This window comes from Nuphar pumila, chromosome 10 (genome assembly GCF_984573655.1).
Source record: "Nuphar pumila chromosome 10, dmNupPumi1.hap1.1, whole genome shotgun sequence".
NCBI lineage: Eukaryota > Viridiplantae > Streptophyta > Magnoliopsida > Nymphaeales > Nymphaeaceae > Nuphar > Nuphar pumila.
Window position 1 is genome coordinate 113,798,560 of NC_143258.1, and position 18,683 is coordinate 113,817,242.

General features: G+C 38.5%; 1 protein-coding gene across 5 annotated transcripts in view; it reads left to right on the forward strand.

Moving 5' to 3' along the window:
- LOC149827975 (outer envelope protein 80, chloroplastic-like) overlaps positions 1-13,177 on the forward strand; it is a 90,744-nt gene extending 77,567 nt beyond the window's left edge. For 2 of the 5 annotated variants that reach the window (XR_016434993.1, XR_016434995.1), the window contains exons 11-17: positions 8,539-8,609; positions 8,778-8,856; positions 8,948-9,063; positions 10,117-10,264; positions 11,457-11,526; positions 12,519-12,834; positions 12,928-13,133. Coding sequence is in view for 1 of the 5 variants with exons in the window: in XM_090019770.1 (XP_089875896.1) it covers positions 8,539-8,609; positions 8,778-8,856; positions 8,948-9,063; positions 10,117-10,264; positions 11,457-11,526; positions 12,519-12,673 (639 nt within the window). In the remaining 4 variants the exon portion in view is untranslated. Of the gene's footprint in view, positions 1-8,538; positions 8,610-8,777; positions 8,857-8,947; positions 9,064-10,116; positions 10,265-11,456; positions 11,527-12,518 lie in introns of all 5 variants that reach the window. The other 3 variants (XR_016434991.1, XR_016434994.1, XM_090019770.1) reach the window with 2 other exon arrangements.
- Positions 13,178-18,683: the final 5,506 nt, after the last annotated feature.

The following is an 18,683-nucleotide window of genomic DNA, read 5'->3' on the forward strand; positions in this document are numbered from 1 at the left end:
AGAGGTCGGGGTAGGCCTAGGAAGACTTGGATGGAGATGATAGGAAAGGATATGAATGCTTTGAACCTCACCGAGGACATGGCATTGGATAGAAATGATTGGAGGAAAAGGATTCATGTGGAAGACCCAAAATGAAATTCTTTTTTAGTTCATATCGCTGACCCCAATTGTTTTGGGATGGAGGCGTAGTTGTTGTTGTTGTACCCCTGCCCCCATTTTCTGAGTAATTGAGTCAGTTTTAAATCAAAATTCCAGTTTATTTCTCAGATTTACTGGAATTAAATCCATTTTATGCAGTTGACTCGATTTTAAATCCGGATCCAATATCAAAATCCAAATGTGCGCCTCGTTATCTAACATTGAACCAAATTTACAAAAATATCAAAATAAATTTTGACAGGCTCAGATCGATCCATCCAGTATCCATTTGGATCCACTGTCTCATAATTTTCGATTCGAGATCCAAAACTCGAATATCTCCTCAAATTCCGGATCCAAACCCGTTGCCTGAGAAAATTTCAAAGTTTTTCTCAGAAGACTCCTCTTTTTGTAAATATTTCTCAAAAATACAAAAATAGTTTTTAAATCTCTTATTTTGCCTAGATTTTAGAATTTTATTCCAAAATAACAAAAAAATGCTGAAAATATGAAGAAAATAACAAAAAATAGAAAAATACAAAAAAAAATATATAGAAATTATAAAGAAAAAGAAAAAAAAATTTAAAAATAGAAAAATACAAAAAGAGCTGGGAAAACCCATCTATCTTGCTTAAAACCACCTTTTAGAGGATTTCTCAAAAGGGAGCCACCTTTTAACAATTTTCAAAAACAGCTTTTGGACCTCCCACGAAAAACCCCAACGGCCTCCTCCCCTGCCAAGGAGAAATCGCAGGGGAGAGCTCCGTCAGCCCTTCGATCACCCTCGCCTCTCTCAACCATCGATCCTTAACGACCTCCCCCCCCTCTCTCAGCCATCGATCCTTAACGACCTCCCCCCCTCTCTCGAAAGTTCTCTCTCTGCTTTATCCCTCACGATCACCCGTTGATCGATGCCTCTCTCACATCAGCCCTCGATCACCAACGGTCTCTCTCTCGATCGATCTTCAACTTCCTCCTCTTCCAGATCCTTCTGCTCTCTCTTTAAAAAGGGTCACGCAAGGGAAGCCAGGCATCCACGCTCGCAATCCCTTCCTGATTCACGCATCTGTTTCCCCTTCTCCTTCTTCTCTTCTTCTTCCCTCTTCTTTCTCATTTTCCTGGTTTTTCTCTCCTTGAGTGGTGAAGAAGCATCACCTTGTAGCATTATATGACGCTTCTTCCTTCCCAATCGAAGCCTAGCCACGAAGGCCTCCACAATAGAAGGAAAGAACTTGACTCCTTCATTTAGAACCTCTGCGACACGTCTGTAAGTACCTCTCCTCCTCTGTTATTTTCCCTGAGTTTCCTGTTGGTTTCCTTTCTTTCCGTTTTGCCTCCATTAACGCACGTTTGGTGGTGTTGATGTTGCAAGAGCAACGTTAACCCATCCTTGTGCTACAAAAAAAAAATGGAATGATTACATTCCAACAACCTTTTGTGTTTAGGTTACTTTCGTTGATCTGCAGTTTCATTCGGTTTTTGCTTATGATCAAGAACTCGATCATCTTATGCGTCCATCCGGATTCCATCCTATTCTTCTACCGATTCTCGAATTTTGCTTTCGTTTCATTTTTTTTAGTTTTATGGTGATGTCATTATCTCTGTTCTGGGGAATTCGATTATCTGTTCACATCGGCTATTGCATTTGGATTTCTATTAAATGTTGTGATCCCCTATGATATCTGGCCGACATTCAATTTTCTGTTTCATATTTACTATTGCTTCAGCGTTAAACGTCATCCTTTCTTTACTTGGTTGTAGTTATTTTTGGATGTTGCGATATGATTCTTCACATCTGGCTTACGTTTTAGTTAATACTTTGTCAAAACATCTGCATTGTCTAAAAAAAAAATCTGTTGGTTATCGCTATTGTTCCAGATCAATATATGATTATCGACATGGTTTCAATGGCCTTCGCTCCTGCACTCAGATGTTCCTAGATTATAATGTTTTGATTCTTCTTTCATAAGTGCTTTTTTACTTCTTCATTTTGGATTTATTATTGCATTGATAGATTTTATCCTTTCGTGACCTTTGCATTTCGTCTCTATCCTGTATACATTTTTTTTTGCGTATTTCTACCTGTATATTCAACCACATGGGTTCTGTCCCGTGTATCAAACTCGGATAAAAAAAGAAAAGAAAAGGGGGGGTGAAGCATGGTTACTGTAAACGTGATTTTTCTGGATTGATGATTCATGGTTCTGGTAATCTATCAACCGCCCTATGCTGAAGTCAATACATAGATCCATTGCTGCCGGTTGGCTTTTGCTGGTGAAGTCATCCTGCAGAAAATGATCTGCTATTATCTCTCTGGTGCTAGCACTAATGACTGCTATGGTCTTCAGAGCGGAATCTAATAAAAGAAAAGGGGGGGGGGGAGATATTTGTTATACGTGGAAGCCATATACAGGGATGTTGGATATCTCTATCTAATCAGAGATCAAGGAACAAAAGGGGGGAGCGACAAATATCTTCGATCCTTCTGTATTTACTGAAACCTGTTTAGGTAGTTACTGAGCATACAATTTACTTTAAAAGCATTATTATTATTTCTCTGTGGATGCTGCTGGTTCGGAGATCAATTTCTGGATTTCTTAATCTGGATCTTACTAAGAAATTTAGTATTATTGCCCCTTTGAATTTTCCCTAGAGAGGGTTTGCCTTGATAAAAGGCTCTCCTATCAGTAAATCTACCATTTGCTGAAATGATTTTCCCGGATTCCTTTTTTTTTTTGCCATCTAACAATATAATTCATTAGTTAGTTCATATTAGTAAGTCGTTTTCCATTAAGTATGTCGTGCTTTGCCCATTAGCATGTCAGTCTTAGCCTAGATTTATGTTCAGCATGATACGTGCATTGTCCTAACCCATTCATTTTCAGTATTGAGCTCACAGTATATTGTATATGCCCTTGATGTGTTATACTAGCTATTAACCTAGTTGCTCTCATACAATCAGTCTCATCTGGCTTCAGCATCTCATATGTCTCGTCTGCCATGAATGACCTCCAATCAAATATTGAAGTGTTAACCTCATCTGATTTGGTATGTGACGACGTAGCATGTGCTATATCAATCCGTGTGGAAGCAGTTAGGATCGATCGATCGACCATGCAGGGGCCACAAGTGAGTTCGACCTCTAGTGAACAGATCCCAAAGGCGTGGGCATTCTCTATCAGTTTCAGATCTACTCTGAGCTCCCTACCTGTTTACACAAAACTGGACTGTCAACTTCTGCAACATCACTTGCAGCACCTTGACATTCCATTTGTCACCTGTGTACTGCATTATTGTCTGCTGCCCCTTGCTTACATCTGCCACAGTTTGTTAGCTTCTGCACATTATTCCTTAGCTTCATCATTTGTCATAATATCATATGCATATTACTCATTTGTATCTCCTGCGTTCCACCCCCCCCCCCCCCACAGTTTGTAATCTTTAAATGAATTGAAATAAGATTGAAAATATAATACATCTCTGACTATAGCCATAAAATGTATTATATAATTATCTATATTTAAATTCAAGTGAAGAATAAAATATATTTTGGTGCCTTTATATAGTTTAAAATGAAATTAACTCTCAATATATCCTGACTATGGCCATTGATATATAGAACTTCATTTTTGGATTCCAGACTTCGGATCCAACTCTGTTTAGGATTCCAGATTTCGGATTCAAATCCACCTTGGATTCCAGACTTCGAATCCAATTCCATCAAGGACTTCAGATTTCAGATCAAATTTTATTCCAGATTTAAAATGCAATTCCATTTTCAATTCTCATTTCCAAAGCCAATTTCAAATCTATTTTTCAAGTCTAAAATCAAATTCAATTCCCGTTTTAGGTTCTGAATTCAAAATTTCCTTTTTCAAAATCGATTCTTGAAAATCGATCCAAATTCAAAAATCCATTATGACTTTGAAAAATTCATTCTTATTTCAAGATTTCAATTCTAAATTCCTTTTCTCTTCACCTGAAGACTTATCTTTCCAAATTTTGATCATCCAAAGACTTGGAATTTCAAGTCTCTTCTTCTAGATCTATTTCAAATTTTGAGTTAGATTCCAAATCTGACTTTTTCAAATCAATAAACCTTTGAATTATGTCTTCACTCCATTATCACATTTATTTTAGAATCACTTGGAAAATCCCAAATTTCTAAACTGTTTTCTCAAAAGCATACATTTCTGCATTTGCATTGCACAAGCATGATTCTTTGTGCATTTAGATTTAGAATAAATTCTCAGATGATATTTTAGCAAAGCAAAAGGCATAAATTCGATTACCCCTGGTAAAGGCGCCAGTAACGGTCGAACCTCGTACCAATGAGCGAATTCTGTCTCTCAATTTTTTCGCAAATTTTTAAAACGGAGGCGAGTAATTTCAAAACATTTTCAAGATTTTGGTCAGATGAGACCTTTGCAAAAAGAGCTCCTCTCTCTTTTTCTTTCTTTTCTCTTCTCTCTTCTTTTATGTCTTTTATTTCCCCTTCAAAAAGGAGAAATAGAGGTTAGAAAAAAAAAGAGAAGGAAGAGAGAGAAACTAAGAGGAAATTTTTTTGCGATGATCACATTGTTCTTGATATTTGTCCAACCGTATGAGACAATGGAAACTCCAAATTCCTCAGACTTTTCTCGAAATTCATTTAACTCTCTGTGAACACACTCTTTCTCACTGTCAAGCAACATTGTTCGCGCTTTTTCATATGATGGGGGTTTATATCCAGGCACTTTACTAACTGTAGATATCATCTCTTCCCAATATGGTGATCGAAGCACATTGAAAGGTATGCCATTTGCACACAAAAATCTGATAATTTTGTGATCTACATCATCTCTTTCTACCTTTTTAAAGGTATCACGAATATCAACTGTTTTTCGGCTTCCACTAGATGATGTAGTCATACTAATAAGCTTCTTCGGATTATCAATTCTTGATCTCCTCAACTCAAATGCACTTGATGGAACCTCCACTCGTCGAACTTGCCTCTTAATTTTTTTTGCCAATTCTGCATTTTTTGCAACCATAAGATGTGCAAAAACTCGAGTATATGACTCATGATAAATATTTTTGCAGTGCCTGCACATAAAACCTGGGTTCCACCTTGCTTTCCTTGCCCACTCTTCTTTTGTTTCAATACATGGCGCCATAGCACTGTTGTTTTATGCATGCTAGGTGGTTCATCATCTTGGTCATCTTCAGAATAGTAGTCATCCAAGTCATATTCTTCTTCATCTTCCTCATCAAAACAATTTTCGTTTCTGTCCTCAAACTGATATGGACAAGCAGAAGACCTCTTGCCCTTCCCAACACTACTAGATGATTCATGCTCCAAATTGTATAAAGAATCATCATCGTCATCATAATTATCATGATCATAGCTTGGGATGATCATTAATGAAGCAAATAACATGCAAATATACTTGCATCATAAAAGTATAAGAATCAACCTAAAACACTTTAAAAAGGCTATTATTAACAACAAAGGATGAAGAGTGAAGAACACAAATCATTACTCATAATTTACCAATTACTAAAACAAATAAATAAACATCATTTAAGGAGGTGAAAGATCTATGATTCTATAATATACTATGATAAAGCAGACAAAATTTTAAAAAAAAGTTCTTTCAAAAGTTTGTATTTATGAAAAAATGTTAAAGAAAGATAACATAACAACGAAGAAAAACAAAATTCATATTGGCCGACTGTTTCTAGTAATAATGATATTTATTTAAAAATTTAAACAACTAGCTGCAGCATACTAGTTGCCCCACTCTTCTGATAGAGTAAATGAGCCGAGCCTGGGTGTGCCCACACTTGGTATATCAAAGAATTCATACTTAATAGGGATGATAAGCTCAATCATGCTTGATATACACTTTGTATAATATGTTTTTATATTATAACTTATATAGTTTTATAATATGAATTCAAGAATTTTCCTATAATATATTTTTTATATATTAATTTATACTTATAAGTATCTCTTTTGTTTCTTTTATCATGCTTGGTACACTTGATCAACATGTAAGTTCAGAATTCACATAAAGCAAAGTCACTTCAAGAGATCAAGGAGAGAATGGAAGTCTGCAAGATCAAACACCATAATGAAACCATAAGACAACTTGTGGAGGCAGAACATGTTTTTCATTGACTTTGAAATTGAAAACAATAAATCAATAATCCATATATATCCAACAGTAAAAGAATAATAACAGTGATCCAGTCAATCTGATCATGATTCAAGCACTCGTCAAAATGACTTAAAAGTTAAAACCTACAAGAATGCTAAAAAAAATACTGCATTAACCCTTATTCCTAATACATAATTACACCAATACTTTACATGAATATGTCAATTTGAGGAAAATTAAGAAGCAAAAGGTTGATTAAAGACGGCTATTCCACATATGACATGAAATATGCAAATCCTGACTCAGGATATTACCATGAACAAACTTTACCATGCTAACCCCATGTAATTTAGCCATACTATTCATTTACCGATGCACAACTTTTCACTCTTCAAGAATTAATACAGGCAATTTCAATGTGCTGGTTCTTTCCATGCTATATTAGAATGATGGAGATGTAACATAGCACAATTTTCATAATACAACAAAAACTCATGTGCTGATGGCGTGATACCCATCTGCAGTACCTGCTACTACAACATGTCACAGGGATACTCCAACTTAATCCCATATCATGTCCCGTTGTAATAGAAAATTTCATAAAAATGGTACCCTGGCAGCATAAAAACTCTAAGGGCTTACCACAGAGGTGGTATCCAATGTGGTAAACGGGTCCTGTGCCAAGCTGAAAGCTGGAATCCCTCTGCTTCGTGGGGCTTAAGAGATGGTTAGGGTCTGCGACTCTGCCTAACCCCAACTTGCCTTAAAAAAAACAAAAGAAAAAAAAAATTCTGAAGAGTTTGAACGAGAGTCGCCATGCTTGGCTTGTGAAGGGGTTGCAGTCGTGCGATGAGCGTGAGAGAAGAGATGGAGAGTGAGAGGAGAGCATACCTGAACATAAGGGGGGAGGGGGAAAAATCAGAGTCGTGGGAGATGGAGAGAAGAGATGGAGGGGAAATGGATACGCGTACCTGAATATCCCCATCGTCGGTCGGTGGAGGTAACTGGACGTCGGAAAAGGTCGTCGGAAGTTCTGAAGGTCGCCGATCGGTGGCCAAAATCTTGAGAGAGAGGGAGGAAGAGAGAGACTCGGAAGAGGCGTGAAAAAAAACCCTAAAGCCTCTTTTAAGTTTTTTTTTCGTGAGTTTTTTAAAATTCCTATTTTTCCCTTAATAAAAAAACTCTTTTCTTTTTTAAAAAAAGGGCAAAATAGTAATAAAGGTCATTCGTACCCCATTAAAGGGGTACGTGTCCCCCTTTAAAGGGGTACGCGTCCCCCATTAAAGGGGTACACACTTCCTAATAGTTAAGTGCGCTTCCCCGTGCGTTTCGGAAGCATCGCGTTTCGCGCTTCCGAAGCGCGTATCGGGGAAGCGCGCTTCCCCTCAAGCATAGGCGCTTCCGGTAACTCTGATTCGTAGGCCTTTTAAAATCTAACTTTAGCAAAGCCCCAACTCGATTTGATCAAATCTGAAAGTGCCGTACAAGTCAATATCCAGCTGATCATGTCAGCATATCAAGATTACTGATGCACCAACGAAGCCCCAAGGTCCCTTCCAACGAGCACCTTCTTCTTGATGCTAATAAGACTGATGCCATATTTACAACAAGGGATTGCATCAAAATTCAAGAAGAAGAGGCACAAAAGAAGAGAGAGAGAACAATTAGCTTCATGAACGAGAAAGATGGAGAATACAACACTATATGGGAGTTAACCTCCCTACCCTCACTAATATTACAAAATCTTTGACTAGGCACCTATAACTACTTTACAGAAATACCCCAAGAATAATGATATATACACATAAGAGAGGGGTAGCACAAAAATAAATAAAACATATATTGTACAATGTATTTCTCAACACTAAAGATAGGATCCATCTTCTCTCAATGGAATTTGAGAGAAATGAAACATAATCTCTATGAAAGTTTTGCAATCTTTGTGCATTTTTTCCCTCTTTCATTCTTCAAGAGCCGCACTGGATATTATGAATATGGGCAACATATGATTTTAGTAAGACCTTTGAAGGGTTTATTTATAGGCTTATTCTGTTTTATTTACTTTCCTAATTCTTTATGTTTTTGCTTACTATGTTGGGTTGCAGATATTGCTCATATACTATTTCTTGTTTACTGACTGTTAGTCATATCTGGCTAAGGCTACTACTATCAATCCCATTAAAATTCAATGGTTTAGTGTAGGTCACAAGTATGTCCTGTTGAACTATATGTTGATTCAGTATTTTAATATGTACAGCGTGCCGGTGCTCATGATGATAGAGGAGAAGCCATCTTGAAAGATGCATATGGCAGTCCACTAACCTTTAGGTGTATTTTTTTCTCCTCTTTGTTTCTCTCAAGATAGGTGGTGGATGATCTGAGAAAAGAAAATAGTTTGAATACCTTTTAAGATTCTTTTGCCATGTGATGGCTGCTGTTTAACATTATGCTGAGGCTTTCTGTCAACATACTCTGGTTTATCCTTTTTAATTTCAGTGGCAATACCTATGATGACATGCTGATTGCAAGGCTTGAGACTGTCTACACTGGATTCATTGATCATGGCTCTTCAACGGTTAGTTTTACTTGGTTTTTTTGTTGTTGGTTGGGGCTGATAGTGCAAGGCATCTTGTCTTAACATTGATCTTTTGTCTTTGCCATCACAGTTTGTGTTTACTATGGATCAAGGGCTTCCTGTGTTCCCTGAATGGCTTTGTTTCAACAGAGTGAATGCTCGGGCTAGGACAGAAGCTAGAGTTGGCCCAGCTCGTATGGTTTTGAGGTATAACACAGGATGCAGTTTATTTCTTTTCCTGTTAATCATATTTTTTATTATAAGCTATTTGTGGATAAATTCAACAAATGATAGACAAGTCACTTCTGATATTTTTCCTTCAAGTTATGTTTTGTGAAAATGAAGATGTGGAAGGTAGTTTAAAAACTAGTTTTTGGAGCTTTATCACCTTATGATATTAAAAGCATGTATTTGGGTGCTTCCTGAGTATGTAATATCACAATATTAAAATTGCTATTATTTTGAAAAATCATGCCTTTTTTATGATAATATCATGATTAAAAGTGTTGGTAACTTGGTGTTATATGTGTCTGTGATCGTTATAGCTCTTGGATTTCTCAAAAGAAGGTTTTATATGAGATTAAGGGTCAAACTTCTTAAATTAAAGCTCAAAATTATAAGATTGCTATGTCAAACAATAAGCCAGTGGATCACTCATGCCTGTTGGTGGTGGCTCACTCTTTTTGATGTTTTGTTTTGATGTCCACAACATTGTGAGAACAGGGCCAGTCATATTCAATGGCACAAAAGATTAGTGATGATGGGATTGCGGTTGCTATACAGAGGAATCAAGATTCCCATGCACAGGAATCATACTTCTGATTTGTGCTTTCTGGGAAGCTATATTCTTTGTAGTGTTGGATGCTTCTGGTAACCATGGTTCCACCTGATGTAGAACACACAGGGTGACATGTTTTCCCTTTTACTACTAAAAAAATCTGCCTCTTTCCCAGCAGATGGTGTCACAAAAGAGGACATGTGCAGTCCATATCCGGTATCATAAAAAATTTGGTGATATTGAACATGATCTCCTTACCAACATTATGTGTCTCCTTTGACTGGATTTGATCTCCTGCTTTTGTTCTTAGTTAAGTGGAAAATTTGGATGTGTGATCCTCATAATTTTCTGTTTCCAAACATATATTTAAACATTATTATCTCTCTTTTGACTGGATTTTGCCTCCTGCTTTTGTTCTAATCTTCTATATTTTCCTTTGTTTTTATCTGAAAGAAAAGTAAAATAATATATTTATTCTGCAGTTTTACTGGTGGAAATGTGGTGGGAAATTTATCTCCGCATGAAGCATTCGCCATTGGTGGAACTAACAGTGTTCGAGGTTATGAAGAAGGTGCAGCTGGTTCCGGAAGGTCCTATGTGGTTGGCAGTGGCGAAGTTTCATTTCATTTGGTAAGTTTGTCTTGCTACAATAAGGAAGCCATCTCATGGTTCAGTAGAGATAACCTATGTTCTTCCTGCTGCTGAAGTTGCAGGCTCAGTTTATTTAAATATGTTCTTCCTTAATAGTATTTTCTAACTCAGAAATCTACATCAGAGTACTAATAGTTATATACCCCTGAAACCTTCATTAGGTACAGTAACAATAACCTAAGGCTTGGTACTTGTTATACAAAATAATGAGCCTGTGGCTTCCTCATCAGTAAACCAGCTTATAAAAAACAGTCTGTAATACGAATAGGGCTTGAATTTGAAGATTTTTATCACAAGTATTGATTAGAACATGTTCTCGTGTATGGACAGGAGGATTAATTCTAAGAACCCTGAACAATGGATAATCTTTGTGGGGGAGAGTTCTTGAGGAAGGTCGGTCATAATGAACATAGAGCAAGGCCTATGTTCTCTAAGAAATTGTTTGCAGGCATAATAAAGAGATCTGCATTATTTTGAAGGAGTACTGGAAAATGTTTCTGGTCACTTTTGGTTACAGTTTCAAGGGTAATACTACATAAATATCAGTATGCAAGAATTAGCCAAAAAATCTCTTCAGAACTTCAATGATCAATCAACCGCTTGGTACATAGTTTTAGTGATAGAAACAGAAAGCTGCTTCTGCTATGTTTGATCCTTGAACATACAAAAGCCTGTGGTAGATCAGATTTTGAACTTCTTAGTTGCCAAATTGGTGTGTTTAATGACCTCCAAAGAATACAATGGAAACAATGGTCGAGGAACTTACATAGTACAATGAAGAACACACGAATATGAATGGATGTGGGTGAACTAATAGATTAAATTGCACGTGACATTAGGTATATTCACTTCCAGCTACATCAAAGCATCCACTTCTTGTGGATAGGGTGTGAGATTGGTGAGGTCGTTGCTTTTAGACCGACCTTGGCTGTTGCTTTTAGACCGACCTTGGCTCAGGTTGGATCATCCAGATCTGGCTTTTATCTAAATAATGTGTTTTTTCAGATTGCGAATCTGTTCCAAAGTTGGTGATTGAGCAAGCTTGTCAGTTGTGTTCTTGCTTAGCCCTGTTTGTGTCGTGTATTGTCCTACTTTTATCTTAATAAAGCTTCATCTCCACTTTGCCAATTCATTCCAAAATTGGTGTTTAAGATGTGATGAATTTTGGCAGGTTGGTCCAGTAGAAGGTGCAATTTTTGCTGATTATGGAAGTGATCTTGGATCAGGATCAACCGTTCCAGGTGAGATTAACTTCATTATAATTGCCGAAATGTTTTAAATGGAAATCTCTTGTGATATTTTCAAAACATGTGTTTTTTTATCATTTTTATTTTTGATTTTAAGTGTCATTTATTATAAAAAACGTCTTTTTATTTTTTTAACTTTTATTTCTTGATAAAACTATTTTTATAAAAGTTAGTTTATTTATTGTTGCCAATATTTTTGCCAAAAAAATGCAACAGTTTAAAAAATTTCTACTTTTCACGAGATTTTTGGCTGCCGTTATTTTGACTCTTTAAACACTTCTCATTATGCTAGGGAGAAGTCAACAATGGAATACTTTTAGGCCCTGTTTGTAAACTAGTAGCAGGGATAGGAAGTGCCATTTGAGGAAGTAGGAACTGCCAAATCCTGGATTTGGCAGCTACCTCTTGGAGGTGGTAGATGTGGATTCCATTCTTTAGTGTAAATACAAAGGTGAGAGGACCTCACTTCCGATCCCAAATGCATAAACACCCATCCCAGCTACCAGTTTCCAATTATATTTGGACCTTCACCAAGTCCAAACTTGAAACAGGGTTGAAAGACGCATCAAATCAAACCTACAAAATTTGCTACCTCCTAACCCCATCAACACGATCTAGATCATCAACCCACGTCCTATTTGCTTGGGTTGGTTTGAGTGTATATATATAGTTTGCATTTATGTATACAACAACAGAAGTATATACTTTAATTTTAATTAACATTGAACCGACCCAATTTTCAATCAGGGCTATATTTTGGATCCTGCTGGACCTAAAATAGCTTTGGGATCTATTTGAACTTGGGTCAATATTGATCCAATTCATTCTTGCATCCTACCTACTCCAAGCGAGGAATAGAGGTGCCACGTGGCACCAGAGAGAGAGAGAGAGAGAGAGAGAGAGAGAGCAATGATATCCTACAAGATTACCTTCAATTAACTTTACATGGTTTCTGCACAAATTTCCATTTGTGGTGGGTGGTGCAGGGGATCCCGCTGGTGCAAGGGGCAAACCTGGCAGTGGTTATGGATATGGTGCAGGCATTCGTGTGGACTCTCCCTTGGGACCTTTGAGGTTTGAATATGCCTTGAATGATAGGTTTGCAAAGCGATTTCACTTTGCGGTCGGCTATAGAAATTAAAAGAATCCACCTCCCAGTAGCTTCAAGGGTGCTGTATTTCCTCGATTCTATCGGCTTAGGTTTGCTTCAAGATTTTTCATTGCAACCTCTTCCTCGGCTACTATTCAACACAGTTCCTTTTTAGTCCAGCTTTGAAATCATTCAATTCTGTACCTGCACAGGTAACCAAACTTTGCTTTATTAATCAAGCGTGCACTGTGAGGCATATGGATTTTCGCTGTTCTCAATGACAACGAGCACTTTCAAATCCACAGGATACGCACTCATGATCCACTAACAAGGCCACTTCTGTTTGTGGGGTTGGAGGGAGTTGAGGGTCAGGGGATGAGATTTTTGTCATTCAAAAGTTGTAATTATGAATCAAAAGTTATTGTAGTTATGATTTTGAGTTGATTCCTATCCTTGTTTTGGTCTTTCAACCATTATTTCTTCTCCCATCTTCACTGTCATTTCTTGATTATCTTGTGGTTCAGCAAGTTTAAATATGGTTTTCAGTGCCTTGCAGTTTTCTGTCAAAAGTTTTCACACCTCTGCCGAGTTTGGTAGCTTGCACGCTTAGTCAAACTGCTCTGGCAATGTTGTTTTTTCGAGAAAATCAATGAGCATATTTGAAGTGAGGTAATTGAGGCGTTTTACTCTTTTTTGCTTGTACCAAAGGCATAATTAGCAGCTACCACTTTCTAAAATGGCACCTGCCAATTTCAAGGATCCATGGTTTTTAGATTTTCTAATTCGTTAAACTTTTCTCTTCTCCCAGCTGCCAAACACAGCCTTAGGTGGTGTTTGTTACAACCCCTGCCTAGGACAAGCCGGTCTCTCTTGAAAGGGACACCAGGGAGGGAAAGTGCTTTTCCATGGGAGATGTGAACCCATTTTTGACAGGGGAGATGGCTTTTTTGCGTTTATTGTGTGGGCTCCATTACACATTTTCAATAAAGATGTTTCTTTCAAGCTCCTTGGGAAAGATGCCCCATAGTGAAAAATTGTTTAATGTTTGCTACCCTTCTGGTTAAGGGAACTGTTAGAACCCAGCCTTGAGAAGGGATGAATTCTACAATAGGACTTTGGATTTGGTAAAGCTTACTCTCGTGAGGGGGAATTGGAAGGGGGCGATTGACATGACATGATTTTCAAGATGGGAGATCCTTTCCTGCTTCGGGTCTAATCAAATTTGTCTCAGTCAAGACTTGCTCAGTTGGGGTCTTACACAGTCGGGATTGAGCAGATGTAGTTTTCCTTACTTTCAGGACTGATAAACTTGCTTAGCCTAGAGTCCTAACTAGGATGAGACTTTGATGGAACACTCTTCTTAGAGTGCTTTCTAGGGTGAGAATTATACTTATTTTTACCCCTTTTGTCTTTCTGTAAATTTATATATAGATGTGTCCTGTTTAGTTTATTATTAATAATGTTTATTTAGAGATTTCTCTAAGCTTTGTTCTTGTTTTCTAAGAAAATATATTTTGTTCTTTCTTATCTTTGACACTTGTCATCAACTCGAAGGGAATGCCTTTTCTTCTTTTCTTATTGTCAATCTTCATCCACCTCATGCTTCTCTATATAACCGACTAAGATAGATGACTATCTCTCTTTCAATGCTGCATGCCCCTACTGCTCGTGGTGTGCCTCTTTAGAGTCGTGCCTCATGTCCAGCTCTTCGAAATTCATAGAATTGTCCTCTATGAGAGTTTAGGTTCTAACAATGGTATTAGAGTATCGTTTTTAGGAATTTGTGTTGATCAACTAGACTGCTAGTTTACATAGCAAGGGCCTACACCCTTCTCGATATTCGTATAAGTTGGATTCAATGTCCATATTTATTTTTTGAATCAGACTTTGTTCAGTTGCTTTGGATTTTTATTGTATGTGGAGTTAATCATATTCAATGTTGATCTGTCCCGAGTATGGAGGATTCAGGTTGTTTCATATCCCTTAGGATATTTTCTCTGTTGTTTGGAGCCGGATGATAGTCTCGATGCTTACTAGTTGTGTGGCTGATTTTTTTTTTCAGCCCGCACCAAGTTTGGATTCGTATTCAGGTGTAACCTAAATTTTTTTGGGAGGGTCTAACTAACCCAAGTGCTCGACAGTTGTCTCGGGATGTGTCTGTCTTGTGTATAGGAGCTTCACTCCAACCCAACTGTGTGTGTGCACGGTGATACCGGTACTATGTACAGATCTCTATCCTATTAGTTTTGTGACTCCAGCGAGGGCCCAGGCTATTCGATTTCGATCTAACACTTTGCGGAGTTTGATCTATCATGGTCAACAATGGTCTAGTCACCATCTATAGCTTTGAAATCAGATTTTATGTTTCTAGCTCTTCCAAATCAAACTTTAAATTATTCGAATCTGACCTCTGGTGACCTCAATCTGACTTTCGAAATTGAAGCCAAATTTTTGCACGTTCTTGGGAAAGATCGGTACAAGCGTACATCCAAGTTCAATTTTCAAAAATTTGTTTTGGTGGTTTGACAATTCTAAAAATCTCTGAAAAATTACCCTAGTTAGCCCTATCTATCCTAAACCAAACCCAATTTACAAATAAAAAAAAACCAGATCTTAATATATAGATATCACCATTTAATCAAAACCTGTCAGATGCAATAACTAGATCTTGACGACTTTATGTTTTTAAACATCAAAAAATTCTCTAGGAATGATCCTAGATCAAAAAACCCTGAATTTTTTACAGTAGAAACATACATTTGATACCTTTCAAACCCATTTTACGGATCCCAAAAATTCATCTGAATTGTTGAGATTTGGTCTAATCTTTGAAATTAGTTAAAACCCAGAAAATTGACTAAACTTGTAATGTCCTGCCCTATCCCAAAAAATAAATTAATCCCAACCTTAGAAAACCTTGAAAAAATCTCAAAAATAATATTTTTACATACCTGATATCCCACACCAGACGACCAAACCTAGTTCCCCCCTTAAACTCTAGCCTATCCCTTTGCACCAGCTGAACTTCAGACCACCAACATCCTGTCCTACAGGCAGACAATACTTGACTTAGAGCGTGCAGCCAAGATGGATTCATTGCAGTGCAAGATAGATGATCCAATTGACAAGTGGAACAGTACGGTGACAACAGACCTTCGTTGTCAACTGGAGTCATTAAACGATTTGTTATTATGGTTGAATATGCTCCATATCACAATCAAGGAGCCCTCTCAGGAGCTCCAAAGAATAGTGAATGAACGTGCCCGAAAGGCCCTTGAGCTGTTGGAAGTACGAATAATTGATGAATTTAGAACCGCTAAATTAGAGATTCTGCGAGACGTTAGATGAGAACTTCAATTAGTGCATATATGCACCGTATCCTTTCAACAGACCATGGAATAAAAAATCCTGGTGGATGCTCGGTCAAAACTGATGACATTGTATAACGTCGCTGCCCCCAACCAGTGCCACTTAAGGAGATTGACCTTCTAGTCAATCTCACCCAGGCCGACCCCCCTTTCCCTCCTTGGTCTTCTTCTCAGTTAACCTTGAAGGGAGCCGACCAGACCCCAACATCGACCATCACAAACCTCCCTCCCCCACCACCTTCTTGGCAATTTGAACAACTCTGACAACTCCTCCGATGGTCCTTACTAGTTCTCAGACCTTGAATCACTTGACACCGATTTTGGACCTGGATCCACTCTCCCTTACTTAAAGTGGATCTAAAAGTCGCTACAGTTGGATCTTGCTACTCTGAATCATAAATTACAAGTGGATCCGTTTGGGGTTGTTATGCACCCATTATTCTATTTGGATCATCAACAAACTGCATCGTTCCACCACTGGCTTCTCTGGATCAGTGTTTGATTGATCCGCCTCCTTTAAAGACTATTCTTCCACGTGTTTCTTAGAAGTCAAGTGGAACTTGAAGAAACAAAAGAGGACCATATTTGAGGCTAAGCTGCACATTCGGTCTAAAGGAAAGCAAAAAAGTCCAACCATTGCACATATCTGGAGGTTGAGGATGAATGACTGCAACAGTACTCAAACTTCTTGACTTGAGGGCAAGGCGAGTTTGAGTGGGTGAGTTTGTTATGAACCCTTTCTTACTCTGGGTATGGACTACCATATCTGCCCCAACCAAGACCTGCTCAGCTAGAGTCCCACTCAGTTAGGACTCCACATAAAGAGTTTCCCTTTCTTCCAGGACTCCCGGATAAACTCGCCTAGCTTGGAATTCTAACATGACTAGGACTTTAGTGGGACGTCTCTCGTAGAGTCATCTCTAGGGTGAAAAACTATGTATTTTTATCCCTTTTTCCTCCTATAAATTTATAAATAGATGTATCCTGCTTAATTTATTATTAATAAAGTTTATTCAGAGATTTCTTTAAGCTTCGTTCTTTGGTTCTTGGTTCTTTTTCTTATTCTCTTAGAAAACATATTTCTCTCTCACTTCTATTCCACACCCATCATCGACTCTAAGGGAATGCCTTTTCTACCTCTCTTATCGTCAACCTCCCATCCACCTCACACTTCCCTGTGTAGCTAACCAAGAGAGATGACTCACTCTCTCTCCCAATGTTTCACACCCCCTCTTGCTTCCCTAGGGCAGGTCGTCTGGGACTTTGGGGCAGATTCAGATCTGGATAAGGTCTTCCTAGGTCGAATTTGGGCGGTCAATAACAATCCACCTCTCAAATTCGCCATGTCCTCAAGGCAAAAACTCTGAAAAATGGGTCAAAATCCCATCTTCTTCCTCCCATGTCGCTTCATCTACCTCGCTTTCGTTTCACCGCACAAGTACCTTCGTGACCAGATGTCTATCATGTATGTGTCTTCTTTTTCCCAATATGCGAGTGGGTTGGGGCTGTGACACCTTCCCTAGATGAGACAGGTCCAAAGGTATATCCAGTGGCTCACCCTTATGAGGTTTCAAATGCGAGACATGGAACACTGGATGGATCTGGACTCCTATTGGCAGATCCATACAATAGGCCATCATACCGATTTGCTCCATGACCAGGAATGGCCTATAGAACTGTGATGCCAACTTGTGATGGGAGACACGTCAGACAATGCCTTGTCGGTAGGACGACTGTTGAAGGAGTACACGATTGCCTACATGGAACTAGTGTGTCCGATGCTTCTTGTCATATGCTCGCTTTAATTCTCTTCTGCACAATCATCATGTTTCATCATAGTAACCGCAAGAACTATTCTCGCTCAAGTAACAAGGCCTCTACGACATCTGCCCATGCTACACCTCCAATGAAATCCGCAATGGTGGGAGGTGGTCATCTATAAACGACCTGGAAAGGTGTTGCCTGAATTGCAGAATGGTGGCTCATGTTATAGTACCACTCGGCCCAGGGCAGGAGCCTTACCTAGGCCTTAGGTCAGTCGCCTATGAACGTGCATAGACAGTCCCTCTAGGAAATAGTTCAACACCTCAGTTTGGCCGTCGATCGGGGGGTGTTAGACAGTACTCATGGCCAACTTTGTCTCATGTAACCAAAAAAATTTGACCCAAAAAGTATTGATAAATAGTGGATCATGATGTGGGGGCATACCGTGCAATCAAAATATTTTTCTTACAAACAAATCTTCGATAGTCTAGACCGTGTAGGGATGGGCCACCGCCATGAAGTGGTCGTATTTGGTCAATCAATTCACCACCACCAAAATCATTGACTTGCCCTAAATGAACGAAAACCATCAATGAAGTCCATCGAGATGTCTTCTCAAATGTGGTCGGGTACATACAGGGATTGCAATAACTTGATAGAGGATGCCTCATATTTGTCTCTCTGGCCTGACAACCCATCATACTTGCTTCTTTATCCTTTCCCACATGATTTCTCGACTTAATCATCAGTATGTCCTCTGCACCTCATCGTGTCAGACTTAAGGCATAGCATGGTACTGCTCTATCAAGACCCCATCAGGTTTGACTCATGTGCAATGACTGTTCATCCTCAATGCATCACCAGCCTCCCCCTAATCTCGTATATGTCGGCCTCTCCTTGCTGAATCCTCTCTCAAACCGTGGTGAGGA